Source organism: Hyla sarda, chromosome 2 (assembly GCF_029499605.1).
Source record: "Hyla sarda isolate aHylSar1 chromosome 2, aHylSar1.hap1, whole genome shotgun sequence".
NCBI lineage: Eukaryota > Metazoa > Chordata > Amphibia > Anura > Hylidae > Hyla > Hyla sarda.
Window position 1 is genome coordinate 500,689,910 of NC_079190.1, and position 25,187 is coordinate 500,715,096.

A 25,187-nucleotide genomic window follows, 5' to 3' on the forward strand; every position below is an offset into this window, starting at 1 on the left:
CAGACCCCCCCCCCTTTTGTTCTGTACTCACCTTCCCTCAGCGGGAAGTTAGGATGAGCTGGTCCGGGTCATCTATGCTGCAGGGACCGTCTGGTGGGGATAGTTAGTCGTTGCGGGCTGTCCATTTTCACTGGGGGGGGGCCTCTTCTCCGCACTTGGGGCCCAGCCCCGAAGTAGTGACGTTGCCTTGACGACGACGCACAGGGACGTTCATGCGCAACGTCCCTGTGCGTCGTTGTCAAGGCAATGTCACTGGGTCCGGGCCCGAAGTGCGGAGAAGAGGCCCCCCCCCCCCCCCGGTGAAAATGGACAGCGCGCGACTAACCATCCCCACCGGACGGTCCCTGCTGCATAGATGGCCCAGACCAGCTCACCCTAACTTCCCGCCGAGGGGAGGGGAGTACAAAACAAAAGGGGCTGTCCAGGCATGCTGGGAGTTGTAGTTTTGCAACATCTGGAGGTCCGCAGGTTGAAGACCATTGATGAAGGGATTGACAGGCAGTGATGATGATGGGGATCTGGATGATCACGGGGGTCTGGATGATTACATGGGGGGATGATTTATTTCCCACCCTAGGCTTATAGTCGAGTCAATAACTTTTCCTGGGTTTTTGGGGTAAAATTAGGGGCCTCGGCTTATATTCGGGTCGGCTTATACTCAAGTATATACGGTCTCGTCTTACTTGTGCGCATGTCTGTTCCCTGCTGTGCAGCGTCCTTAGCAACTGACTTACTTCTAAGCAGACTCCTGCAGTGCTGAGGGACTACTACTACTCCCATCATGGAAAAGGCTGGTTTCCATGATGGGAGTAGTAGTTCCCCGGCTGATGTAGTCTGCCGTCGGCTGGGGAGGCTACATTAGTGTTTGTACTACTACCTTCATCATGGAGCAGAGTCTGTTCCATGTTGGGGGTAGTAGTACAGGGGATAGGGATTGATCGCCCTGGGTCTCACTTCTGACACCCAATGCAATTTATAAAGCAGGGGAGCGGGTGGCATTCTGCGCTACTCTGATGTATATACTGTGTAAATTTTCGTTTTTAAATCCCCCACTGGCAGCCCTGAATGGCCGGTACCGAGGAGCCATTCAGGGCTCCCAGCTTACAACTACTACTGTATTAACCCTAAATGTATGCCCCCGTGCATATTTATAATAATTTATTGAACCCAGTGTGCATAAATTTATTCCCCCTCCCCCCAGTGTCCATATCCCACCCCAGTGTCCATATCCGCCCCCCCGTGTCCATATCCCCCCAGTGGTCTTATTCCCTGGCTGCCTGCTGCTCCTCAGCAGGAGCAGGGCAGCAGCGGCTGCAGCAGAGAATGAATGAATGAAGCCGACATGCGGGACATATGGGCTTCATTCATTCTCCGCCCGTGGTCGACATGTCCCCGCTCCTAGCAATCAGAGTGCACCACCGAGACCTGTGTATTCTCCGATGCGCATCTTGGTCGGGTACTGCTCTGATTGCTAGGAGCAGGGCAGCAGTGGGGACATGTCGGCCAGCAGCTACGGCGGAGAATGAATGAAGCCAATATGTCCCGCGTGTCGGCCTCATTCATTCTCCGCCGCAGCTGCCGCCCAACATGTCCCCGCTGCTGCCGTGCTCCTAGAAGATGAGGAGAAGCAGGCAGCCGGGGAATAAGACCACTGGGGGGATATGGACAAGAGGCATATGGACAAGGGAGGGGTGGAATAAACTTATGCACACTGGGGCCAATAAATTATTATAAATAGACATGGGGGCATACATTTAGGGTTAACACAGTAGTAGCTTAAAAACCCCCGCCGGGAGTAAGAAGATAGGTGCTGCGGAATCCATTCTGAACAGCTATTGGATGATCATTAGCCAATGACCGCCACAACCAATGAAGAATGTGATTACCATATTCATGAGGGGCAGGGCAGAGCTGCAGCTGGCAGGAGGTGCAGCAGAAATAGTCACAGCTGAGTAAGTGAGGTGGCGCTCAGAACATGGCCGACATGAAGCAAGCTAGAGGAATCGCCAGTCACCAGAATCCCAAACTTCCGGCCAGCAACAAAGAGGTCACAAAAGAAGAGCTACAAAGACAATAGACCATCTAAAATGTGCAGGTAGGCACAACTCGCTGCAAGGCACAATATACATGGAAAACCCTCAACAGTGGAGTACTCCTTTTAATGCATTTGCATCCTCCAAATAGGGGACACTCCCAATAGTAGATGTGGGCACATTCCCGACAGGGGACAACCTGGCTTCTGTGCCAACCCTACAAGACCCTACCTTGTACACGGGGCTGCCATTTAAGCCAATACCCCAGTAAGGGGCCCTGGCCCCCGCTGCACCCACCCCCTCCCCCCCTGCAGCAGCCAGTACAGAATCAGAAAACTGCTGTTTGCCGGCCACATCATCGCTTACCCCCCCCCTCCCGTGTCACTTTATTTCCCCTTTAACAAATAATTTCCCTTGATCCTTCCTGTGCCATTTTATTCCCCTTTATTACCCTCTGTGCAAATTCATCACTGCATGTTTACCACCCCCCTGTGCCATATCATTCCCCCTGTGCCTTTTCTTTCCCCTCTTATCCCCCTGTGCCATGTTATCCTCCCTTTTGCCAGTTTATTTCCACTTTATTCACCCTATGTCAAATCCTCCCCCCTCTATTACCCTCTTGTGCCACTTCATTTTTCCCCTTCCCTTCTCACTCTGTTGTTCTATTTACCTGGCCAGCAGGCTCAGGTGCAGGGGCTCTCAGCGGGATTGATGTCCTCTTTGCTGCCCTCACTGGGGGAGATTTATCAAAACCTGTGTAGAGGAAGAGAGGTGCAGTTGCCCATCAGATTGCTTCTTTAACCTCTTAAGGACGTAGGGCGTACCTGTACGCCCTATGCCCGATCCCGGTGTTTAAAACGGGGTCACGCCGTGACCCCGCATCACACCCGGTCGGTCCCGGCTGCTAGTCAAAGGTCATTTAACCCATCCCCTAATAAAAGTTAGAATCACCCCCCTTTTCCCATAAAAAAAACCTGTGTAAATAAAAATAAACATATGTGGTACGGCCGCGTGCGGAAATGTCCGAACTATAAAAATATATTGTTAATTAAACCACACGGTCAATGGCGTATGCGCAAAAAAATTCCAAAGTCCAAAATAGCATGTTTTTGGTCACTTTTTATATCATAAAAAAATAAGTAAAAAGCGATCAAAAAGTCTGATCAATGCAAAAATGGTACCGATAAAAACTTCAGAACATGGCACAAAAAATGAGCCCTCATACCAGCCCGTACGCAGAAAAATAAAAAAGTTATAGGGGTCAGAAGATGATAATTTTAAACATATAAATTTTCCTGCATGTAGTTCTGATTTTTTTCAGAAGTGCGACAAAATCAAACCTATATAAGTAGGGCATCATTTTAATCGTATGGACCTACAGAATAAAGGTAAGGTGTCATTTTTACCAAAATATGCACTGCTTAGAAACGTAAGCCCCCAAAAGTTACAAAATGGCATTTTTTCTTCAATTTTGTTGCACAATTAATTTTTTTCCAGTTTTGCCGTGGATTTTTTGGTAAAATGACTGTCATAGCAAAGTAGAATTGGTGGCGCAACAAATAAGTCATCATGTGCAATTTTATCTGCAAGATTGATAGCGTTATGATTTTTAGAAGGTGATGAGGAAAAATGAAAATGCAAAAACGGAAAAACCCTGCGTCCTTTAGGGGTTAATTTCTCACAGGTCTCTTTAAAAATGAAAGCAGTAATCTGGTTGTTATGGCCACTGCACCGCTCTTCCTCTGCTCAGGTTTTGATAAATCTCCCCATATTTTTTATCTAGAATATACAGATCAGTTTTTGGGCCCCGGTTTTGATGTGTAAAATATTCCACCACATGAGAAGATCTTCCCTAGTTCATACCTTCTTCTTCTCCTTCTTCTCCTCCTCCTCAGTTTCTTAATGTTGGATCCATGCAGGAAAGTTCTGGAGGAATGAAGAGAGAACTGGAGGAACCCCGATCAGTGTCAGAGAATGGTGAGAGTATAAATCCACCAGAGAGATGTCCCCGTCCTCCATATCCCCCGGACTGTAAAGAGGAAGAGGAGGATATCCCACTGGACCATCAGGTACACAAGGATCAGTACAAGGATCAGGTCATGATGGAGGATCACCAGTCCCTCACATCACCAGGTAAGAGGAGAGAGCAGGTTTGTGGATCTCCTAGATTCCCCCATCATCTGATCATCACATATAACAATGGATTCAGTCACTGTGTTTATTTCCTATAGATGGATCCAGTAGTATAAATCCCCCAGAGAGATGTCCCCGTCCTCTATATCCCCAGGATTGTAAAGAGGAAGAGGAGGATATCCCACTGGACCATCAGGTAGATGTTGGACATGATCTTTCTCTTCACAGAACATTAGTCCAGGACTTCAGCCGCATCTAGAATAGAACATATTTACATCTGTGGTAGCCCTTGGGGGGTGTTGGTAGTGGGGGTATTGTTTCGGTGTATGAGGGGTTAATGTTAACCCTATAGTTCGTGACGCCAGGCTGAGGGCCAGTATGCTGAGGTAATCCTCCAGCCTTTCGCCGCCCTTCCAGAAACGACAGGTGCATGTAATGAAATGACTGAAGGTCCACAATGTACTTGAACTTGAACTTGGGTAACTTTACTTGCTTTTGGTACATCCAATGAACAATGACAGTCTCAGGAATACAGTCTTTATATAGCTCAATGACTGAAAATTGTTGCGGACCTTGAAATAAATTAAAGTCTCTGAATTTAGGGTAATTATTGCAGATCCGTCTGGATTTAGCGGATAGATAAGGTCCGGTGATCCTGCAGAGTGCGTGGGGATTGATACACTCAGAATTTAGAAGTTATCGGCCGTCGCCGCAAGGTTCAGGCCTAGACTCACTGATCTCAGCAGCGCAGATGCTTCTTGCTTGCTTGCACAGGAACAAGAGTCCAAGAGAGTGAGAAGATGGCCGCCGCTCCCTTATATGGGCAGGGGCGGGGCTAATCTGATTGGTCCGAACATCCGTCATTCACTGTTACAATGAGTGATGGGATTGACTACGTCACAAGGACCTCCAAAGGTCCTAAAGCAGAAATACCATAGAGTTCACTTAACCACGTGACCCGCAGGTCCTGCTACGCTATGGACAGGTAATTAACTATTTATAGGGCATTTACATAATATTTACATGCTTCCTAAGTAAGCTATTAGTACAATAACTATCTGGATGAGAGGTGACTAGGGGTGAACTAGACAATGGGGACCCCGACGTCCTAGGGACTCTGGCTAAGGGGACCCACACACGAAGGTACGGATAGGATACGGTACCGGGACACCACATATCCCTTTTATATTATTATTATTATATTTTTAAATCCCCAGGATTGCAAAAAGGAAGAGGAGGATATCCCACTGGAACAACAGGTAGATGAAGCTGAGATATTTACAAATCCCCTATAGATGAATATAATTGTTTCAGGGTCCATAAAAGATTGTGGTAAATGTCGTCCTCTGTGCACTTGGCAATAAAGATTCATCCTGGATAAATGTAAAGTTCTCCCCTGTAGATGATGGAGTAAATAACAGCACAATGCCAGTCAGCTGCTACTAAGGCTCCAGAATACTGTCATGTACTGAAGGAGTCATTGGCCATAATCTTTCTGCTTTACAGAACATTAGTGCAGCCTCAGCTATGAGGAAAGATACAAAATGATGACATTCATTAAGTCTTGACAAGAGACGTCTAATGGAGGAACATCTCCAGCGGTGATAAAAGGATTCTTTACTGTAAAAGCTGTGATGTTACTGAATAATGTTAGTGAGCACAGCTGTCCTCTTTAGGATAGATTCCCATCACTTCATGGGACATAATAACATATACATAACTGCTGATGTGTAATACACTAGGATGATTGTAGATCCTATGTGATCACCACTTGAGGAGATCCTTGTGCAGATTGGTTCATACCTTCTAGGGGGGATGTAACACTCACCTGGATAGAAGATAAACTAAGGTTCCTTTATGTTTTTTCCTCAGGTCTATAATATGGAATCTTTGCAGGAAAGTTCTGGAGGAACAATGAGCGGACTAGAAAACCCCATATCAGAGAATGGTAAGAGCCTTTCATACATCTTATGTTTTATTCTGTCATTATAAATTGCAGACTGAGGTTCCTTGTAGATTGAGATTTGAAAATTACTTCTATTAAAAAATCTTAATCCTTTCAGTACTTATGAGCTTCTGAAGTTAAGGTTGTTCTTTTCTGTCTAAGTGCTCTCTGATGACACCTGTCTCGGGAACCACCCAGTTTAGAAGAGGTTTGCTATGGGGATTTGCTTCTAAACTGGGCAGTTCCCGAGACAGGTGTCATCAGAGAGCACTTAGACAGAAAAGAACAACCTTAACTTCAGAAGCTCATAAGTACTGAAAGGATTAAGATTTTTTAATAGAAGTAATTTACAAATCTGTTTAACTTTCTGGAGCCATTTGAGATATATATACATATATATATATATATATATATATATATATATATATATATATATATATATATATATATAAGTTTTTTCCTGGATAACCCCTTTAAGATATTTCTACCTGATTTCCAGTGGTGGAGATGTATATTGTATAGATACCTGCTGATCTTATTTCCATTATATTAATTGGTTCTGGTACAATGTGGCACAAAATGGGTTAATACACTGAGCAGATCCTGATAGTATAAACCTCCTGGGTTTTGCAGGAATATGTAGAAACATAATAGAACCACAGATATAATCAGATATAATTGTTTCTATCTGGTCACATCTCCTCTTTAATAAAAATATTTTAGTAGATTATTATCTGTATATGGATGACTACATGTTATTTACACATGGCTTCACTTCATACTTTCTGTGTGTATATAAAACAAAAGTGATCCTGTTATCTACATGTGTTGACTGTATTGTGTTTTACTCATTGTATTCATTTTAACATTGATCTCACACAGGAAAGAAGAAATTTTCATGTCCGGAATGTGTGCAGTGTTTTACTCATAAATCAAATCTTGTGCAACATATGAAAACTCACACAGGAGAGAAGCCATTTTCATGTCCAGAATGTGGCAAATGTTTTAGGCGGAAATTACATGCTGTTCAACATCAGAGAATTCACACAGGAGAGAAGCCATTTTCATGTTCAGAATGTGGAAAATTATTTAATGAGAAATCAAAACTTGTTATACATCAGAGAATTCACACAGGTGAGAAGCCATTTTCATGTTCAGAATGTGGAAAATCCTATCATGAAAAATCAACACTTGTTGTTCATCAGAGAATTCACACAGGAGAGAAGCCATTTTCATGTTCAGAATGTGGAAAATCATTTAACGAAAATTCAACACTTATTAAACATCAGAGAACTCACACAGGAGAGAAGCCATTTTCATGTTTAGAATGTGGAAAATCATTTAGTGATAAATCAGCACTTATTATACATCAGACAACTCACACAGGAGAGAAGCCATTTTCATGTTCAGAATGTGGCAAATGTTTTTGGCGGAAATCTCATGCTGTTCAACATCAGAGAATTCACACAGGACAGAAGTCCTTTTCATGTACGGAATGTGCAAAGTGTTTTACTCATAAAGCAAATCTTGTGGACCATCTAAGAACTCACACAGGAGATAAGCCATTTTCATGCTTGGAATGTGGGAAATGTTTTCGGCAGAGAGCACATGCTATTCAACATCAGAAAATTCACTCAGGAGAGAAGCCATTTTCATGTTCAGAATGTGGAAAATCATTCAATGAGAAATCAAAACTTGTGAGACACCAGATGACGCACACAGGAGAGAAGCCATTTTCATGCTTAGAATGTGGAAAATGTTTTTCCCGGAAATCATATGCTGTTCAACATCAGAGAATTCACACAGGAGATAAACCATTTTCATGAAGTTTGTGAAGTGATTTACTAATAAAACAAGTCTTGAGAGACATCTAGGAATTTACACAGGAGAGAATTCTTTGTCCTATACAGTATATGGCAATATTTTGACAACAAATCTAATCATATAAGAACACACATGAAGGAGAAGCCATATCTATGCCCAGAATGTGGAAAATGTATTAGTAGCAAACCTTGTTATATATTGGAGCACATACACAGGGGAGAAGCCATTTTCAAGTTCAAAATGTGGAAAATTTCTTAGTCCAAAATGAAATTGTGTTCATCACCTCAGGATATACACTCTGGGGGAGATTTATCAAAACCTGTCCAGAGGAAAAGTTGCCCATCAGCTCGCTTCTTTCATTTTTTTTTTTTTTTTTTTTACAAGACCTCTGCAAAATGAAAGAAGTGATCTGATTGGTTGCTATGGGCAACTTTTCCACTGGACAGGTTTTGATAAATCTCCCCCTCTATGTGGGAAATCTGGTGTTGTGGAAGATGTGAGAGCTGACTGAGGAGAGAAGTCATTAGAATGTTCAGAATGTAGGAAATGTGTCCGGTGCACATTGTAGGACCTGATGTGTCAGGACGTCTTCTAAGTTATAGTGTCTCTGGAATGTTCTTCTCCTGTCTGATGGTCAGATAGGACATGGAGATGACCAATCTGTGCACGAGTCCTATTAATTCCATTGGATGTGTGTAGGAAACCCGCTGGACGTCACATGCTCGCCTCAGTAACTGTACTGCCCAGCAGGGACTTGTGTCCTTCCACCCCCCAATCTGAAGATCAGGGGGGAGATCACCATTATAGGGACACTAGAAATGCCCGGCTACAATACTGAAAACCATTACTGCTATTTCCACATCCAACTGGGTTTGGACTAAATGGACTGTATCCCAAAGTTCTTCTATGTGAGAATAAAGTATGAAGACTTCTCTTTGTTTCTTCTATTCTTTTTGCATCTGGAGAATTCAGACATTATTCTTTATACAGAACAGAGAAATCCTGTGGAAAAATTTGTAAAGTCAGTGAACCCTGTGCATGTAGACACGACCGCATAATGGTTGGTGGAGACTCCAGGAGAAAAAAAATCTGGTGTGGGACCCCCATCATTTTAGAAGGTTGTTTCTACAACCACTGCAGTACCTGTCAATCACTTATATTATTTAATAAATGATTTTCCCTGAATACTGCATCTTTTAGTTGTTATCGGACTTTAACCCCCACCATGTGTATGCCAGTTGTAGTCCTCGAGTTTGGTCGCTGCCAAACTCGACAAACTTTTCGAATATTGCAGGTTTAATTCGGCTCGGTTTGACTCGAGCCGGCAATGAATAAGCCTCTAAACACGTTTATAACACTGCCGAACACCTCTAAACCCCTGTCTAACACTGTTAGGAATGTGTTCAAGTAGTTTTAAAGTGTTTTTAAGGGTCAGTTATGGTGACATGCGGTAACCCATGGTAACTTTTCGCTCTCCCATTTTCTAAGCTTTTTCATTCCAAAATAAAGTGGCATAAAGTATCCCTGGTTGTCAGTAGATGCCTGCTGGTGTAAATATGCACACATAGACATGGGAAGACACAGTTGCTTTTACCAAACATATTAAAAATTATCCCTTTTTTGGGATTAGTAAAATAATTGGCATTCTAAAATACTGAAGACTGAAGAAGAAATAGTTCTTGTATGAAAAGACAAAAAAATATCCCTTTTCTGGGGCGGATGGGTTGTGTATGTGTAGGCCTGGCTGGAAGTAGAGTGATGGTGGATTGGTGTTGCTAGTAGTAGCCAGGGTACAGCACGAGATGGCGGACTGATGTCACTAACATACAGTATGAGATGGCAGACTGATGTCACATGCTTCCCCTAGAAAAATACTTGCCCTCTACTGGCAAGTCCTAGCCAGGAGGCTAACAAAAAAAAAAGAAAAGGTATAGCATATATACATCCTACATACAGTACAACTAGCACAGTAACATCCTAGCTAGCTATTGATCTAGGGCAAAGAGTGACTAACATTTACTACTTCAGCTAGTGCACGTAGGAAAGTGCTCATTTTAGATGCTGCCTGTGTCAGTGGTGTATAACTGAGCTCTCCTATATTATCATAAACTAGGGCCCTAGGGGGTTGCCGCACTCTGGTGCTGTGTCTCAGTTTTCGCTGTGGGAGGTGGTCTTGGGACCTCAAATGTGGAACTTCGGCTCCTGTCTTCAAACTAGAGTCTCTAAGGAGAGTTCCAGGCACAAAACAGGGACTTTCTGGGTTCAACCTTGGAGAACTTCGTGACCCAGGAGGGGTTCCAGGACTTTCTGAAACCACAGGAGTTAAAGGAGGCAATTGCTGTGTTTTCTCAGCAGGAGATGACCACCACTGATCCTCTGTACTTGGGGGTTCCCACGGTCTCCTCTGCCCCATTCACAGGACTCTGTTATGTTTTCCTCCAGTTCCTCACTACTCTACTCTCTTCCTCTTTATCAGCATACACAGCTGGAAGCAGATGATTTCTATTCCAAGCCTTTATTCGGCCCTCTGGGCCATTTATGTTGTACACTGGCAGTCTATCCAGTTTAGACAACTTCGAACAGGGTATCTTTCCATCTATCAGCCAGTTTGTGTTTTCCAGGCACTCCTAAATTCCAGAGAAGAACTTTATCTCCTGCTCGAATCTCCCGATTTCTCACCTTAGCATCATACCTTCTTTTGTTCCGTTCTTCCATTTTTGCTGCAGCTTGGGTTGCCAACTCATAGTCCCGATGAAGGTTTTTTTTCGAGGTTCCTCACATATTGAAAGTGTGAGGTTGAATCTGTTCCATCAGCAGACACTCCCAACCTGACCTCTATCGATAATCGGGCTTCTCTTCCGAACATTAGGAAATAGGGTGAAAACCTTATATGAAAATCTTAGATTCATGCCTAGTTGTATGTGTGGACCATGGCTTCCACATGCTTACTCCAGTATCGCTTCTCAACTTACTTGAGAGTCCCTAGCACTCTAGGAGGGTCCCATTGAACCGTTCTGGCTGTGCATCACCCTCTGGATGATAAGGTGTGGTTCTGGACTTATGCACGTGTAACATGTCCAACAGTTCCTTGATTAACTTGCTCTCAACGTCTCTACCTTGATCAGAGTGTATCCAACTGGGTAATGCACTATAGAGACAAAAAAGACAAGTGGAGTGCGATCCTAGTGTAATACCATTAGAGATGTAGGCAGCGTTTACAATTAAATTATGCTCACCAGAGTAGGGCATTCAGCAGATCCTCTATCCGCGGCAAGGTGTACTGATCAGGCACAGTCCTCCTGTTCAGAGTACAATAGTCCAACCATAGCCGAACTGCACCATTCTTTTTCCTCACTATCACAATGGGTGAAGCATAGGGACTCCTGGACTCCTGGGGATGATGCCAGCTCCTTCCATCTGTTGGAATATGTCCCGGACATCTTCCACATCTCGAGAGGGTATTCTTCTGGACCTTTCTCTGAAAGGAGTAGGATCAGAAAGTCTTATAGCATGGGTGGCACTCTTAGAACACCCCACGTCCATTTCTGCTCTGGAGAAAACTCCCTCTTGAGTAGCTAGTTTAGAACAAAGGCTGTCTTTCCACTGTTGTGGTAGAGGAGAATCTTCCAAATGAAAATCTTCCAGTGCTTTCACATGATCCTTCTGTTCTGCACTCAGACATGATGGACAAACTTGATCTAATAGGTATATCACACCAATCTTCTGATGACGATCAGTCCGGACTTCCATGGGGGTTAAGTTCTGTACTATCACATGAAAGCTCCGACACCAATTTTTGCGCCAATCTTTCACCTCCTCTTTCACCTTTCACCTCTTCAGATAGAGACTCTATAAGATATTGTCCAGTTCCCCCCAACATTTCATGGTGCATTGTGGCTATGGCTTGTAAGGTTTTGGTCTCATCTGGCTTCACAAATACAGGTTCTGTCCCTGAATAGTGGCACGACCCTGGCTTCGTTTCAAGGGCTAGTCGTTGGCACTCTGACAGAACAGGGCTTACTACCATCAGTCGGGCTAAGGAAGCATCTCCCACTTCTGTTGGGTAGGCCCTGAATACATCCTATATCTTTGCAATAGTACCCAAGATTATTAGGGCACACACTTTCTTGGCTGCACAGCATATGAGAGCTTCCAGCTCCATAGGACAAATCATCCCGGTGTTTAACTGGGGAATAGTTATTGTCACTTTTTTGCATCCCTCCACAGGTTGAGCTTGAGACCCCACGCCCCATAGCTGAAATTCTCCTGTAGGTTCCATGGACTTGAGACCCTGTATCTAGCAATGCTGAAGCATAAATTCCTTCCACTTGCACATGTATCAAGGATTTAGGCCCAATCTTGGCCCCTATGGATAGATTTTGTGTAGGCATATTCTTCCTTCACTTGTAAGACCTGGTCATTTGAGTCTCCTCGAGCTCGGTGGCCAGAACCTCAACATCTATCTCCATGGAATTCACAGGGCACTCCTGCTGAAAATGCCCTGACTTTCCACATTTAAAGCAGTCCACTCGGCGGGGTGAATCCTCAGGAAACAGCTTCCTCTGGGTCTTTCTGTGCTGCCCCTCACTTCTGGGGGAAAGATCTGCTCTCTCTGGAGGTGATTTTCATAAAAGCTCAAATTCAGCCATCTTCTTCCTAAGGTCTGACAGTTCTGTATGCTCTTTCTCTTTCCGTAGAGGAGGCGGACACATCTGGTCTTCCAATTTCCTGGCTGTATTTATTAATGTGGAATAGGGCACAACTTTATCATCCAACTTGGCTCTCAGTAGAATCATAACTGGATTATTGGTCAAACCACTTCTCTGATTTTGCTAAGATAGCCGAGCGTCCAACTCAGAGGTGGTGACTACTCCTTTATGCAATAATTTTCCCAGCGTTAGCTGTAAACGGTTGATATATGTAGTGGCTTTTTCATGTTCCTTCTGCTTAGTGGTTGGGAACTTGGCCAACAGATCATCCAAATCTTCCGATTTTTCATAAGTGTCATGTAAAACTTGCACATAGTCGTGCACAGTAGCTTGTCCTTTCACTCCCTTGCACAGTCTTATCATGTCTGTAGCTGGAAAACAAAGACTCTCCACCAACTGCTGTTGCTTTATGGTATCAGTACAAGACCATTCCTCCAACAATTGCATAGCATTATCCTTCCAAACCTCAAAAGGCTCTTCTCCTGGAGGGAGAATATATATGGGTGTGGTTTTCTGCCACTACGGCCTCTGAGAGCTTTTGTAGTATGTCGGATACATCACTACTTCCTTTTTAGACGTGCTACTAAATACAGGGTTGTCTTGTTTCTGTAATGTTGGAGATGGGGAAGACTCTGTTTTAGGAGTAATCCCCTGTTCTCTAGTAGGGCAGGCAGCTTGTTTAGGAATGGCTCCAGCCTTTTCAGACATGGGAGTCAGGGGCTTTTCTACATCATAGTCTTTTGGTCCTAACCCGAGGGGTTGTTGTGGTGAGACCCTTTCTTTCTTATCAGGGAGGGCGTACACTAAGGAGCATCCTTCATCTGTTGCTCCATACAAATGAATGTGCATAGGCCCCTCATGGTCTCTCAGATCTGTATGACAATATATTAACATGTACGTTTAGCAATTAGGATCTTGCAGGATATCCCTGATGGTCGCCATATCTATTCCCACTCTGATTTCCATATACAAGTTGACATGGCTCATCTCACAGCAGGTTGGTACTTGGCATAATACTACGGCTTGCTGTAATGGTATATTCCGTTGCTGGGCCTACTCTGTTGCAAAGGAGGGAATGTCCCGGGGACTTAACTTATTCTCACTGGCTGTACCCCAATTTATGATCTAAGCAGTGCCTACATATGTAAAGGGTTTTTGGGAGCACACCCTAGTGTCTCTGGGGTCCCTTACCCTAGCTACCTCACTACGCCCGACAGGCTGATCCTGAGCCTACGCTATCTGGGAGCTGGGGTACATTTCTGCGGCAGTGCCTCCACCCAGTGAAGCATCCGGGGTAGGGATGTGGGGTCCCACTGGGAACATACTTGGTACAATGAGACTGACACAGCGTAATGTGAACTAACTTTATATAGTACATAGCAAAGGAACAACATACATAGGATAATAAGTGTAACACAGATAGGAATGCAATGTGGATTTTCCTCACCCACCCACTACCACACCTGTGGCCCACTCCCTTATCTTCGCCCTAATGGCCGTTGGTGCACATAGGAGTGTTGGGGCCCTTATAAGTCCTGCTCCGCAGTGTCACTGAAGCAGACTGCGCTGTGTAATATCTGCTACTGGACCTCAGAGTCTTTATTTTGAGTAAGGAGACAGATGCCCTGTAGTGGAACAGGGAAGAGGCTTTAGGCTTACCCTCACAACACCATTACCCAGGTCAGTCCAGCAGCAGCCTCCTCTCATTGTATTCACCAGACCTCTGGACCTGTGTGAACCAAGTTCTCTCAGCTAGGTGCTGTCTCTGCGGTGCAGTCTCTCACAGCTAGAAGCACGTCTTTTCTCTGGCTAAGCTTGTGGTCGTCGGAGCAAATACTCAGGGCACAGGAAGTGTGTGATGTCACAATCATGTGACCGAAGTCTCCACCAATCAGCATTTTTTCTCATGAAATAGCTGCTAATCATGTGATCACAGCTCCAGGCTTTATTAACAGCATACTAAGTTCATTTGTGGGCTCCATTGGCCATCTACTGGGCATTTCAGATAATGCAGCCAACTCTACAGGGGCTTACAAGTATAAAGGAGGAGGACCTGCGCTGGGGATATTTTACTCACCTATATGAATACATGTATATTGGAGAAAGTGTGACGTGTATATTACTTCTAGAGATGAGCGAACTTTTCAAAAATTCGATTCGGACGATTTGCTGAATAAAAAAAAAAAATTATTTTCTATCCGAATTTATTCGCAGCGAATCTATATTAAAAACGGCTATTTCTGGCCTACAGAGAGCCTCAATAGGGGTATAGAACACTTTGCTTTGTTCTAACACGCATATGGAGTGTGCTGGGGTAGTGAAATAATACTGTTATTCAGAATAACATGCAGATTACCGGCATCGCTTTTAGAATCACTGCCGCAGAGCGGCACAATGACAGAGCCTGGAGGTGGCATCAGTATGAGGAGACCATATAGTGGCTGAATGAGACAGCGTGGAGGTTTTGGCAGCATGAGGATACCATATAGTGGCTGAATGACACAGCGTGGAGGTGTTGGCAGCATGAGGAGACCATATAGTGGCTGAATGACACAACGTGGAGGTGGTGGCAGCATGAGGAGACCATATAGTGGCTGAATGACACTGCTTGGAGGAGGCTGAAGCATGGGGAGACCATATAGTGTCTGAATTGCACAGCTTGGAGTTGGCGGCAATTGAGGAGACAATAGGGCCTCACAATCTCTAATAATAAAAGAGGAATTTTGAAATTGAAGATGTATTGTACCTAGTGCTACCATAAACATATATAGGTAATGTCCTAGGCTCAGCAGCATCACGAAACCATGTAGTTGCTATATGACACATTCAGGAGAAGGCATCAGCAGTACCCAAGAGGGTTTCATAACCCCTTACATTGAAAGATCAATGTTTAAATTTCTATTAAGCATGTATTTAGCTGGTGCTAAACATCCAAAAATGTAAGGCCCAAGGCCAGAAGCTTCAATAAGCCGAGTAGTTCCTGAAACACACAGTCAGGAGCAGGGATCAGCAGTACACCAGAGGGTTTCATAACCCCTTACATTGAAAGATCAAAGTTGAAATTTCTATTAAACATGTATTTAGCTCGTGCTAAACATCCAAAAATGTAAGGCCCAAGCCCAGAAGCATCAGTGAGCCAAGTAATTCCTGAAAAACACAGGAGCAGTCAGGCGCAGGCAGTGTACTACTCAAAGGTTTAAAAGCTCCTTACAATGAAATATCAATGTTGAAATCTGAATTAAGCATTTATGTTAGCTAGTGCTACCATAACATATATTGAGTTCATATCCCAGTCCCAGCAGCATCAGAAAACGATATATTGGCTGAATGACACTGCCTGGAGGTGGGGAAAGTATAAGGAGCCCATATAGTGTCTGAATGGTACAGCCTGGAGGTGGCTGGAGCATGAGGAGACCATATAGTGGCTGAATGACACAGCGTGGAGGTGTTGGCAGCATGAAGAGACCACATAGTGGCTGAATGGCACAGCCAGGAGTTGGCAGCAGCATGAGTAGACACTAGGCCTTCACAATCCCTAAGATTAAAAGATGAATTCAGAAATGTAAGCCGAATTTAAACAAAATTTAAAGATTTTAAATTTTTTATTCCCAGACCCAGGACCAGCAGCAGTATCAGTGAACCATATATTGCCTGAATGACACAGCCTGGAGTTGGCTGAAGCATGAGTACACACCAGGGCTTTACAATCCCCAAGAAAAAAGACCAGAATTTTTGAAATTTAAAATGAAGATTTTGGATAGCTAGTGCTACCTGCCATAACAAAATTGTTATTCCCAGACCCAGGCCCAGCAGCAGCATCAGTAAACCACATATTGTCTGAATGACACAGCCTGGAGTTGGCTGAAGCATGAGGAGACCATTGAAATGTATGATTTTTTTATTTAAATTTAAGATTTTGAAATTTAAATGAATGATTTAGAAATTGAACTTTTAACTCCCAGGTTTCAGTGTCCTGGACCTCGGTGTGTGGGTACAAAGGGCCAAATCTAACAAGCCCCCACAGGGCTCATGTGGCCGTGAGATGTAGGGACAATGTCTCCATTGCCCTGACCAGCCATTGTTTCCAACACTTCTCGCCAAGGCAAACCATGTCAAGAACAGCGTGACACCTCCATGCCCTGCACACATGGTATGCTGAAGGGCCACTGACACTTCTCCGGGCAGTGGAGGCTGAGGACACAGTGGAGGATGTGGAGGCGGAGTAGCACACTGTCACAGGACCAACGGGCTGACAGAGTGGAGCATGAAGCAGCATGAGTACACGAGGGGTTCACAACCCCTAAAATTAAAAGGTAAATGTTGAAAGAAGATGCATGTTAGGTAGTGCTTTTGTGGTGTCCCGGTACACTATTACATACAGTACCTTGGTAGGGGTCCCCAAAGTCAGAGTTCCTAGGAACTGTGGGGTCCTCAGATCTAGTCTTCCCCTAGTCACCCATTAGATAGTGACTCTGTTGTTAAGGTAAATGAGGGAGATTTATCAAAACCTGTCCAGAGGAAATGTCGCCCAGTTGCCCATAGCAACCAATCAGATCGCTTCTTTCATTTTGCAGAGGCCTTGTTCAAAATGAAAGAAGCAAGCTGATTGGTTGCTATGGGCCACTGGGCAAATTTTCCTCTCGACAGGTTTTGATAAGCCTCCCCCAATCAGTGGCGGATCCAGGGGGGGGGGGCAATTGCTGCCCCCCGCCCCCTAGAATGGTGGAGCCGAAGTTATAAGCTTCCGCTCCACCATTCACTAACCCAGGCAGTCACAGGCTGTGAGTACAGGCTGTGAGCTGCGGGGACGCGATCCTCTGCAGGCCGGCGCGATGATGTCACATCATCGCGCCGGCGCCCGGAAATCCCGTCCCCGCGGCCGGCATACTGTAAGTACTTAGAGTATGCTAAGGGCCCAGGGGATTTGAGGGACCGAATATGTGCCACTGTTAAGGGCACTGTATCGGAGGGGGAGGGGGAATTTAAAAATTTAGGGGGTGGGGGGGTAAGAGAAAGGGGAATTCTTAATGTGAGGTGCTGCAGGGCAAAGCACTGGGGGCACTATATGTTAAGAGCACATGACAGGGGGGCCCCCTGTGCTGTGCCCCTCACATATAATGCCCCCTGTGCTGTGCCCACACATATAAATTATATGTGTGGGGCACAGCACAGGGGGCATTATATGTGGGGCACAGCACAGGGGGTATTTTATGTGTGGGGCACAGCACCGGGGGCATTATATGATGCCCCCTGTGCTGTGCCCCACACATAATTCCACCTGTGCTGTGCCCCACACATATAATGCCCCCTGTGCTGTGCCCCACACATATAATGCCCCCTGTGCTGTGCCCACACATATAAATTATGTGTGGGGGGCACAGCACAGGGGGTATTATATGTGTGGGGCACAGCACAGGGGGTATTATATGTGTGGGGCACAGCACAGGGGGCATTATATGATATAATATAATGCCCCCTGTGCTGTGCCCCACACATATAATGCCCCCTGTGCTGTTCCCCACACATATAATGCCCCCTGTGCTGTGCCCCACACATAATGTCCCCTGTGCTGTTCCCCTCACATATAATGCCCCTTGTTCTGTGCCCCACACATATAATGCCCCTTGTTCTGTGCCCATCACATATAATGCCCCCTGTGCTGTGCCCCACACATATAATGCCCCCTGTGCTCCTCACAAATAATGCCCCCATCATGCGCCCCTCATATATAATGCCCCCATCCTGTGCCCCTCACATATAATGTGCCATCATGCGCCCCTCACATATAATGCCCCCTGTCCTGTGCCCCTCACATATAATGCTCCTGTCATGTGCCCCAAACATATAATGCCCCCTGTCCTGTGCCCCTCACATATAATTCCCCCTGACTGGACAGGACAGGGGGCATTATATGTGAGGGGCGCATGATGGGGGCATTATATGTGAGGGGCAAAGAACGCGGACATTATATGTGAAGGGCACAGCACGGGGCATTATATGTGAGGGGTGCATGATGGGGGCATTATATGTGAGGGGCAAAGAACGGGGGCATTATATGTGAAGGGCACAGCACAGGGGGCATTATATGTGTGGGGCATATGACAGGAGCATTATATGTGAGGGGCACAGCATGGGGGGCATTATATGTGAGGGGAACAGCACAGGGGACATTATATGTGAGGGGCACAGCACGGGGGGCATTATATGTGAGGGGCACAGCACAGGGGGCATTATATGTGAGGGACGCATGATGGGGGCATTATATGTGAGGGGCAAAGAACGGGGAATTATATGTGAAGGGCACAGCACAGGGGGCATTATATGTTAGGGGCACAGGGCATTATTATGTGGGGGGAACAGGACGGGTCATAATTATTACATGTAGGGGCACAAGATGGGGCATTATTACTATATGTGAAGGCACAGAGTGTACTGCATTTCAGAAGTATATTGTAGATTATGAGGAATTTCTGGGGTGGTACGTTTTTTTATGGGCCACAATACATTTGGGTATTTTATTCAGAGGGTGCACTGCACAGCAAGTTATATTCAGAGAGTGCAGTGTGTGGTAGTATTACATTTAGAGGGTACAGTGTGTGGTAGTATTATATTCAGAGAGTGCAGTGTGTGGTAATATTATATACAGAGGGTACAGTGTGTGGTAGTATTCTATTCAGAGAGTGCAGTGTGTGGTAGTATTAAATTTAGAGGGCACAGTGTGTGGTAGTATTCAGAGAGTGCAGTGTGTGGTAGTATTATATTCAGAGAGTGCAGTGTTTGGTAGTATTATATATAGAGGGTACAGTGTGTGGTAGTATTCTATTCAGAGAGTGCAGTGTGTGGTAGTATTAAATTTAGAGGGCACAGTGTGTGGTAGTATTATATTCAGAGAGTGCAGTGTGTGGTAGTATTATATTCAGAGAGTGCAGTGTTTGCTAGTATTAAATTTAGAGGGCACAGTGTGTGGTAGTGTTATATTCAGAGGGCACAGTGTGTGGTAGTATTATATTTAGATGGCGCAGTGTGTGGTAGTATTATATTCAGAGGGTACAGTGTGTGATAGTATTATATTTAGAGGGTATGGTGTGTGTGGCGGTATTATATTCAGAGGGTACAGTGTGTTGTATATTCAGGAGGTACAGTGTGTCAGAATTATATTCAGAGGGTGTGTGCCAGTATTATATTCGAAGGATATAGTGTTTGGCAGTATTATAATAATTATTGTTTTCATATAGAGGATCAGAATCCGCTGACATAGTGAGGAGCCATCTGGGTATCAAGTTCTGCAAGTCCCGTGGTATGTACATCTGAATTAGATAAGGAAAGACTATAGAGAAGACATCATCTGTAGTCACTGATATCATTGTGTATTCTCCTCACTATAGAGAAGACGTCACCTGTAGTCACTGATATCATTCTGTATCCTCCTGTGTGTGTCCCATCAGAGCTGTAGTCACTGAAGAAGTTCTGCAGTAATGATGGGTGAAACAACAACTCCCAGCATCCCCTTACCACTACTTAGTTCATACTGGGAGCTGTAGTTTTAAATGGTAAAAACCTCTTTAGCACTTTCCCATTCTGTGGCAATTGGTATATTTGATAATTATTCTGACATGTGAACACGGCCTAAGAGTCTTAAACAAGGTTAGGACTGTATGATACATTTAATAATATTGTAAGTTCCGTAAGCAACACCTTGTTTTCTGTCCGCCAACACAAAATACTCTAATAGTGCCCCTCCCGAGACTCGACTCTGGATCCGCCCTTGCCCCCAATGTGTATAAATGTATATAGAAAGTGTACTTACCTTGCGCTAGCGTCGCAGGACCTGCGGGTCACGTGATGAGGCTTTAGTCTCTATGGTTAATGCAAAGGACCTTTGGAGGTTCATAGGCCATGTGATACCCACAATGCTTTGTGAGGCTGATTGCAGATGGCGTGGACCAATCCTAAAACGGCCAGCCCCTGCCCATATAAGGGAGCTGCGGCCATTATTCTCTCTCTTGAGTTGCTGTCACTACATGAGGTAGGACCTCCGCAACTTTCAACGACAATTACTAGGCCAAAGCCTTGCGGCCTCGGCTGAATTACACAGTGAGTTCTTCTAAATTCTCCATAATTATTGGCAAGGACCCTGAATCTAAACATAGCCATAAATCCAGCAGATCTGTGCATACTAAATTCCTACAAGTTAAAGAACTAACTAAAAATCCCAACCAACGGTCAATCTCAGTCAAGTTGTTCATAGTCTCTGTTACAAAGACTGTTCTTATGTTCGCATGTTACAGAAAATCTTCAGTAAAGTTTATACAAGTTTTCAGCGAAGCTCTGGTTGTGGACAATACTTTATTCTGCAAGCACCTATCGTCCTTGGGAAGGGTGGCGATAGGCCAAGACATACAGCATTTAACCATCACCCTGGCGTCACGACTGACAAGGGTTAATAACACCCTTTATAACCTGCACAGCAACATCCCGACCACCATTCACACCCACAAGGCGACTACCACACTACCATGCAAAAATGTAAGGCCCAAGCCCAGAAGCATCAGTAAGCCAAGTAATTCCTGAAACACACAGTCAGGAGCAGGCATCAGCAGTACCCAAGTGGGTTTCATAACCCCTTACATTGAAAGATCAAGCTTGAAATCTCAATTAAGCATTTATGTTAGCTAGTGCTACCAGAACCTATTTGGAGTTAATATCCCAGTCCCAGTACCATCAGAAAACGATATATTGTCTGAATTACACAGCCTGGAGGTGGGGAAAGCATGAGGAGCCCATGTAGTGTCTGAATGGTACAGCCTGAAGGTGGATGAAGCATGAGGAGACCATTGAAATACAAGAATTTTAAATAGAAATCTAAAATTTTGAAATTTAAATTGGAAATTTTCCTACCCATTGTGACGGAAAATTTAGATTTTAATAAAGACAAAACGCTAGTATTATGCTTAATTAGACTTCTTTACTGACACAGCAGCAGCCATATATTGTATGTAGAAAAAGAAAAAACATTTTTTACATATGTAATGCAAACAAACATGAAGCCTAGGCTGTAACCTAGTATGCTATATGGATCATCCAATCAGTCCACAGATGATTGCATTTTTTGAGAGTTCTTTGACTTCTAAATCTATGAGATTCATGTCCGTCATGGAGAATTGGATCGGATGAGGGAGACACATTTGAATTGGAGGAGAAATAAATTCTATCTGATATCCCCTGACCGTGTTTAAAATCCAGGAGTCTGATGTAATCATACTCCAATTTGTTGTAAAATGTAGGAGTCTCCCTCCTAATGGGATATGATGGGAAGAACACAGGGGAGGTCTTACCTGTAGATGGTCTGGATCGTGGGTAGCCTCGTTGTCCTCGAGCCCTCCAAGGTCTGCCCCTGTATGGAAAAAATGGTGTTGACGTGGGAGTAGTGAAGGAGGGTTGTGGTGGATTATATGGGGTTCTGTATTGGGGTCTATATTGGGTTGGACGGCTGGAAGTGCGGCCCCTACCTCTTCCAGCCTTTCCAAAAATCTTCTGGGAGAAGACTTTTTTCATGGAGACTTGTGCTTTACTTAGAGATGAAAACAGACCTACGTATTTGTTCATCTCTTTGATGAATTCATCTCCAAATAGTAAACCTTTAGTGGGGTTAGGTGGCTCCGTAGAGGCCAAATTAGTTAGTTGTGGGTCGATCTTCATCAAGATCGATCTCTTTCTCTCAGTAGAGAGGGCGGCATTGGCATTGCCGAATAAGCATATTGCTCTCTGAGCCCATCCCTTTAATGTTTCTGTATCCACCGCAGTGTTAGAATTTGAAGCTATTTCAGCTAAATTAAGAATTTTTGTCAATGGACCTAATAAGTCCATGAGTTTGTCCTGGCAAGCTTTAAAGCTGCGGTCGACCCCCTTTTTTGGATTCTTTCCTGTTTTAAATAAAAATTTATTGAGTAAGGGATCCAGCTCAGGGGTGGCCGAGGAATTATGTGGGAGGGATGGCCGAGGACACTCTGATTTTAATTTACTTCTAGAAGCTTTATCTAGAGATTTAAATACCCACATGGCTAAATATTCGGCTACCTTAGGTTCAGGTAACCATTCCCCCGAACGGGGATGATAGATCAAAGAGGGATCGAAAAAGGGGTCATTAGAATCACCTGTATTGGTGTCTTCCTGTAAACCAGGGTCGTCATTGGCTGAGCCACCTTCCTCAGATATATATAGAATATCATCCACATCTTCTATGTCTGAATGATCAGATTCATCAGATGTGGAATCTCTGTAAGAGTCGGTTTTAGATCTAAAATCTACTCTTTTCCCTTTGGAGGAATGAGCCTCTTCTAGGGTAGAGGATAAATTATCAGGTGGGTTAGGTCCCCTTTGTATAGGGGTAGAGTCATTTGTTTGAGATTTTGGTGGGATATGATGGGATTCAGTCGGGTGTCTGGTAGGCTTGGAATAAGGACCTACAGACAGGTGACATTTTTTAGTTTTGGATTTTCCGGGTCCCTTAAAACCCTTAGCCAGTTCTGAGACTGATTCCTTAGGTGACCAGTATTGGTCGGATGGAGTTTGAGGTGGTAAATCCAGAGGATTTTGAGGGGTGGCACGTGCAAGTACCAAATCCATAGATTTAGTGATGGTATCTTGTAATGTCACAATGGCTGCCTGAACAGATTTGGACACAGATGCGTCCCCCATTGCCTGAATGCGATCCTGGGAAGGATCAGTTATGCTTTTATTTTCCTCAGACATGTTTGGAAATAAGAAAGTATGAAAAGTGTATATACTGTGAGGAAAAATTAAGAAATTAATGCTATTAAAGAATTAACTATTTATTAAACTATTAAAAATATTAAAATAAACTATTAATTAAAGTTTAATCCTCAATTGAAAAAATAGGAGGAATAAAAAACCTATATATATGTATATAGTGTCTCACATATATATACAAATACATACACTATACACATATATATACACATACCTACATATCCATATATATACATATGATAGGGTTAATCAATTGTGAGGGAAAAAATATCTTAATTTTTCACAACCTGTAATATAAATTAGTACCAGTAAATGGAAGTGTAATACAAGGGATACATTTTTAAAAGAACTTTAGAGGAAAAGGATATTAATGGTAAGTGTGTATCGTTAGAACAATGTAACAATACACCGTGCGCTGTTACTCGCTCTGCCGTTCTGAGGAGAATGACAGAAATCTCGTTCTACCCTGACAGGAGATCACCTCACTGCCGGGTATCGCGAGACTTGAGGAGAAGAGCGCTCACGCTGGACCTAAAATGGCGGCGGCGGTGGCGGCGCAGGGGATAGGAAGATAAGGCGCAGAGTAAAACAGGGTGAATATGGAACCGGAATGCAGATAGAAGTTGCGGAGAACGGCGAGATAGCGATCAGAGTGAACGGTAAGTATATAAACAGTTTGTCAATAGCGCAAAATTGAGGAGGCAACTATAATATGAGTTGAAAACTAATAAATGGGGAGAAATAAGGGAATGACAAGATATGAGGACCATAGAAGGGGGAAAAATACCGGAAAAGGATAAACATATACGTGCAATGAGAGAATAAGGATATAGGATAATAATAATAAACTAAATAAATTATATAATTAATTTAAATAATAATTATAGATGTTAAATATATATTTATAAGATAAATAAGATACATTTTAGAATTAAACTGTGAGGTAAAATTTAGCAGAGAACAAAACACTTATCTGAATATTACTGCTGAGCAGCAAAGAAGAGGAAGATTTCTGGGGGTGAATTACCTTTATTACCTGGGCTGTGGACTGATTGGATGATCCATCTAGCATACTAGGTTACAGCCTAGGCTTCATGTTTGCTTGCATTACATATGTAAAAAATGTTTTTTCTTTTTCTACATACAATATATGGTTGCTGCTGTGTCAGTAAAGAAGTCTAATTAAGCATAATACTCGCGTTTTGTCTTGCCTTAAAATTGAGGATTTTGAAATGGAACTTTTAACTCCCAATTTTTAGTGGCGTGTGGGTACAAAGGACCTAATCTAACAAGGAGTCTTATGGTGTCCCGGTACCGTATTGCATACCATACCTTGGTTAGGGGTCCCCAAAGTCAGAGTTCCTAGTAACTGTGGGGTTCCGCTTCTTTAGTCATCCCCTAGTCACCCCTCAAATAGTTAATATATTGCTAAAATAAATGTAAATACTGTATAGAAAGTGTATACTTACCTTGCATAGCTTCACAGGGCCTGCGGGTCATGTGACTGTGGTTTAGTCTCTATAGTAGCTAAAAGGACCTTTTGGAGGTTCTGGGTCATGTGATACCCACAATACCTTGTAAAGCTGATTGACAGACGGTGGCAACCAATCCTAAAACGGCCAGCCCCTGCCCATATAAGGGAGCTGCAGCCAATGATCGCAGTTCTTCTTGTTCCTGCGTTGCGAAGCAAGCAGCAGCTCTTTCCTCATGGGCTGCTGATGAGTAAAGATCTGCGCAGCTGTCATCGGCAACCACTGGGCCAAAGCCTGCCAG

At 43.9% G+C, this 25,187-nt stretch overlaps 2 protein-coding genes across 2 annotated transcripts in view; both read left to right on the forward strand.

Moving 5' to 3' along the window:
- The window catches only part of LOC130357519 (uncharacterized), a 43,245-nt gene extending 38,820 nt beyond the window's left edge, over positions 1 to 4,425 (forward strand). Inside the window, exons 10-11 of the mRNA XM_056560216.1 lie at positions 3,929 to 4,010; positions 4,265 to 4,425. Coding sequence (XP_056416191.1) covers positions 3,929 to 4,010; positions 4,265 to 4,425 — 243 coding nt within the window. The remainder of the gene's footprint in view (positions 1 to 3,928; positions 4,011 to 4,264) is intronic.
- Positions 3,722 to 25,187, forward strand: part of LOC130357234 (oocyte zinc finger protein XlCOF7.1-like) — a 72,680-nt gene continuing 51,214 nt past the window's right edge. Inside the window, 2 exon segments of the mRNA XM_056559839.1 lie at positions 3,722 to 6,114; positions 6,994 to 7,938. Coding sequence (XP_056415814.1) covers positions 6,024 to 6,114; positions 6,994 to 7,938 — 1,036 coding nt within the window. The 5' untranslated portion in view covers positions 3,722 to 6,023.